At 41.6% G+C, this 5,134-nt stretch overlaps 1 protein-coding gene across 1 annotated transcript; it reads left to right on the forward strand.

The window, feature by feature from the left end:
• Positions 1-3,782: 3,782 nt before the first annotated feature.
• LOC149086436 (uncharacterized) lies at positions 3,783-4,879 on the forward strand. The gene has a single exon (XM_089231810.1). It carries the CDS (start codon positions 4,114-4,116, stop codon positions 4,861-4,863), a length of 750 nt encoding a protein of 249 aa, XP_089087936.1. The 5' UTR covers positions 3,783-4,113; the 3' UTR covers positions 4,864-4,879.
• The last annotated feature ends 255 nt before the right edge of the window (positions 4,880-5,134 follow it).

The raw sequence follows: 5,134 nt of genomic DNA on the forward strand, positions 1-5,134 counted from the left end.
GCAACATCACAGGAGGCAAATGGACAAAGTAGCTCTTAACAAACTGGAGAAAGAAATACGAAAAGAGACCTCAGCCTACGTCAACGAACGATTTTCCAACTTTATAGAAGATGCCACAGCAGCGGATGGATCGCATTGGAGGGCCTGGAAGAACTGCAAGGTCAAAGGGAGCAAAAATCAAAGGAATGAATTTGTCTTCTCCGAAAGTGAAATAGCCGAAGTACTGGCCAACAACTACGAGAAGCAGTAACTCCAATCAATCATCTATCATCGAACTTCAACATCAGAGGAAACTTCAAGATTTCCTGAGCATACCAAGACCGGCTCTATGTGGATTTAGTGAAGCCGAGCTAACCTCCTCGGACGAGGTTAAGACACTTATTAATAAACTCAAAACTAAGAAAGCCCCTGGCCGTGACGAAATCTCCAATTATGCTATTAAAATCTTACCTCCTCCAATTATCTCTACTCTCACAAATCTCTTCAACACCATGCTCCGAATCAACTATTTTCCACGCATCTGGCAGCTTTCTATTATAAAACCAATTCATAAAATGGGTACTGATCCTCTCATTGCAAAAAGCTATAGACCCATCAGCCTTTTCTCTTGCATCTCTAAATTATTTGAGCGTATATATAAAACACGACTTGATAACTATCTCAATCAACATAACATCATCCGACCTGAGCAACATGGCTTCCGCTGAGGGCCCAACTGTGTGATCCAACTGCGCAGGGTGACAGAATTCATAATTGGATCATTTAACTACAAAGATTACGTCTGTGCAGCATGTCTTGATGTAAGTAAGGCGTTCGACAAGACTAAACATAATACACTACTGGTCAAACTTAGTGAAATGGGGTTTCCGGAGCATTTTATATTATTTTTCCATAGCTATCTTTCAGGAAGAACTTTCAGAGTCAAAATTGGAAAAAATATTATCCAACGTGCACCCAGTGAGAGCCTCAGTTCCGCAAGGATCATGTTTAGGCCCTCAGCTCTTCTTACTTTATATTAACGACATTCCTGCACCTCTGGTAGGAATCATAGCACTTTTTGCTGACAATGCCATCATACTCACCAATCATAGGAAATCTAAAAAATGCCGTGAAAATCTTCAAGAAATCGTTGAGGCCATTGAGAATTGGTGTGGCATCAATGCCATTGAGCTGAACCACAGCAAGTGCCAATTTATTTGGTTCACAAGAAAAACGGACCCAGGAAACGCTCCCATCTATATTGGTGGAGCGGCCGTGGAACCAGTGAGAAAAGTAAAATACCTAGGCTGTATTCTGGACCGGCCAATGACTTTTGATCCGCAGATTGATTATGTCAGGAACAAGGCCAACCCAAGCCCTAGGCATGCTCTCCAAAATGACATTTCCTCAAGCTCGTCTCTCCTTAAAGAATAAAGTCATACTATATAAATCTATACTTCGACCAATTATGACATATGCAGCCCCGGTCTGGGCCTACGCAAGTCATAGCAACATGCAAAAACTACAATCTCAGCAAAACAAGATCCTAAGGTCTCTTGTGAGGGCACCTAAGTTTATATGTGGAGCTGACATCAGGAAAGACCTGGGTATACCCTTTATACTGGACTTCATCAAGGAGCTATCTACAACCCACTATGACAAACTACAGAACTCTGAATATGGCCATCTGAATGAGATAGTGGATTACGACCTATTACAGAGAACAATATACCATAGGCCAAAAAGGGTATTGCACTCTGACTGGACACTCTACTGATAAAGAAAATTATGTATTCTATTATTATTTGTTATAAATATTTTCGAAAAAAAAAAAATTAGAAAAAAAGAATTGAATGCAATTAGAAAAAAGAGGAGATAGATTTGAAAAAATATATATTTATACTGTGCATTTCTGTTTTTATAGTTCCGTACAAGTCATCCTATTATATCCCACTTTATCTACTTTACCACTGGTATATTGTACTCATTCTTGCATCCGTATGTGTTATCTATATATCTTATACGCGTTGTATGTGTTATATGGTTTTTTGTCTACCAACGATTATTATTTATTTTTATTTATTTTTTTTATATTGAATATTTCAATTTTGCCCCTTTATTGTGATCTTTTAGAGCGCATACTATATTTGTACTTTGGACATGACGTTGGACTGGACTTTTGTTTACTCTACACAAACACACTCATGCTTTACACATACATGTACAAACTTGTCTTTCTCCTTCACAACGCCTCAGAATGGCTATTTGTAAGTCATCAGGCAGCCTCATTGGGCTGGGAAACGACGAAATAAATTAAATTCTGTTCATTAATAAGAGCATTAATTATAAACTTAATAACGAATGACATTCTGTTTTTTTTACTTCCCTTCCTGCATGCTTAAGCTTTCTTTCCCCCTAGGTTAACCCGATATGGGTAATATTAAAAAGTAGTCTAAAAAATAATAAAATATGTACAACCATGGCGAAAATCGCACTACTAGTCCAGGACGGCTAAGAAATGACAGGGGTATGCACTGTTTGCCAATTTCAGTCGAAACCCACAGGCCACTGTCATATTTAGGAACTTGTAAGAGCGAAGTCTGAAAGCTGACAACATTTTTAATTCTGATTTACATGATATTTCGATTACAATCACAAGAAAAATTGTAGTAATTTTATACTTTCCGAGTTTTACTAATGTTATTTTACTATGTGAAAATATATTTTGCTGCAATATCTTAACATTTTAATTAACATTATTCCTTATAAAAAATATTTACTCTCTAAATATCACACTACATTATTTTACTCATGCGGCACATTAATCAAAAACCGGTCACCAATTCGAATCCTAACAGTTGTGATATTTCTTCGATAGGTGGCAGAAGGTGTTCCAATTAATGATGTTTCTCAATATAAAATACATACTTTATAGTTATCTTCTGGAAGGCATGTTTAGGCTGATAAAATTGTTGGTTAGAGGCCGTTCAAGTATTACGTAAGCAAATTTTTAGCCATTTTTGACCCCCTCCCCCCCCCCTCTCTTCTCAGCAAAATTTCGTCATCAGCTCAGCCCCCTCTGAATCCTGACGCATATTGGTGGGATCAGAGACGAACACGGGGGGGGGGGCTCGTGCCCCTTCCCCCCATGATCAACAATTTATTTTTTTAATGCAAAAAATATTTTTGTTAATTAAATTTCGGAAGAAAATACCTTTGTTATAATCAATTTCTGTTAATTTCAATGCCATTTTGAAGGCTATGAACTCAAAATTTATCTGTAATAAATTCATTGCGACCCACGCTCTAAACCATATAATGAAAAATCAAAGGCCATAAAGGCCCTTGGTCCGCGGACCAAATCTGGCCCTGGGGGTTATCTGATGCGGCCTGCCCTCTTCAAACCTTATTTTGTAAAAATGAACTAAGAGGCACATTTACAGATCGCTTAAGTGCCCCGTGGTACGATTCCAGAACATTTGAACGGCCCGTGGCATATTTTCAGATCACTTAAATGACCCTGCACACAGTTCCAGAACACTTAAGCGATTTGTGACACATTTAGAGATGCCTTGAGTGACACGTGACGTAGTTTTAGGGCACTTAAGTGGCCCCCAATGCGGTTCTACATCACTCAAGTTACCCGCTGCACATTCTCAGATTATTTACGTAATGCCTGGCACAGTTCCAGATCAATTAAGCGGCCCGGACACATTTCCAGATCATTTGGATACGCGAAACATTCAGAGATCACCAAAGGGACTCTGTAGGGGACTTATCAATACGGAGGAATGTTATGTGGCGTCGCCGCCGACGTGTGGGAAAAGAAAGCCACTTCCTCAGAGCGAGGATTGATGTACGCGCTCAAAGCGCCATCAGGTGATTATTCTAGTTATTGCGCAGTTCGTTTCTCGTCATGTATATAGGATGTTGTGTGAAATAAAGTCCGTCCCTTGTGTAAGATATGTCTCTGTAACTACACGCAACCGATGCATCTCATAATTCCCGATATTGGTGACCTTGGAAAGTCTGATCATCAGTTGAGACATTATATCTAAAAAAAGAAACAGCGGACGCATCTCAACGGAAACAACACGTGCTGTTGAACATTCTCGCCCACGCAAAAGCGAAAGCATGGCGGACGTGGCAGCGGTAAAGATACCACCGTACAATTTCGCCGATCCTACACTGTGGTTCCTGATGTGCGAATCAACTTTCGAACTGGGGATTCCGAAACCGGTAACGGACAGTCGCACAAAATTCAACTACATAGTGGCCCATCTACCACCGGAAGCAGCTTCCGTCATCCGCGATGTCATCACGAATCCAACGGCAACAGATCCCTACGGACACGTGAAATCGGAATTAATCAAGCGCAGTGGTGAATCGTCACAGCAAGAGATACGGAAACTTCTCACTGGGGAGCAACTCGGTGATCGTCGTCCAAGTGAACTTTTGCGCGTCATGCGGCGTCGCGCGGAATCACACAGCGTTCCGGACGAGCTCATGTTGGAACTGTTTCTTCAGCATTTGCCAACATCTGTGCAATCTATCCTGGCTGCAGTCACACCACTAACGTTGGACAAAGCGGCCGAAATCGCCGATCGCGTCATGGACGTAGCACCACAAGCGGTAAGTGCCTGTTCTAACTCTTCCGCGAATTCCATCGAGGAACGTTTGTTGTCGGAAATCGAAAAGCTCCATGTGCGAATCGACGAGATTTCCCGAGGGCGAAGTCGTAGCCCGTACCGAAATCGCTACCCGCGACAGCGTAGCAGATCGAAAAATCGCGACGAGTGTTGGTATCATCGACGATTCGGCACCGATGCCAAGAAATGTGTCTCTCCCTGCAAATATTCGGGAAACGAACTCAGCAAAGAGTAGAGGCGACTTGCTCTTTGCCATCTACGTCACGTCGCCTGGGTTGTGAAAGACATGAAAACGAATCTATCTTTCCTCGTTGATACGGGCAGTGATGTTTCGATCTTGCCTGCAAGCCTTTCTCAGCGCAAACAACGGCCTGTTCAAGCGTTCGCAGCCGCGAATTCATCATCCATCGAGGTGTACGGCCAACGTATTCTTTCCGTGGATTTCGGCTTGAGACGAAATTTTTCCTGGCCATTTTACATCGCCAATGTGTCAACTCCTATACTGG

The sequence above is a fragment of the Pholcus phalangioides genome, unplaced genomic scaffold (genome assembly GCF_987345545.1).
Source record: "Pholcus phalangioides strain wild (caught in Gottingen) unplaced genomic scaffold, Ppha-v1.0 ptg000004l_1, whole genome shotgun sequence".
In the NCBI taxonomy this organism is placed as follows: domain Eukaryota; kingdom Metazoa; phylum Arthropoda; class Arachnida; order Araneae; family Pholcidae; genus Pholcus; species Pholcus phalangioides.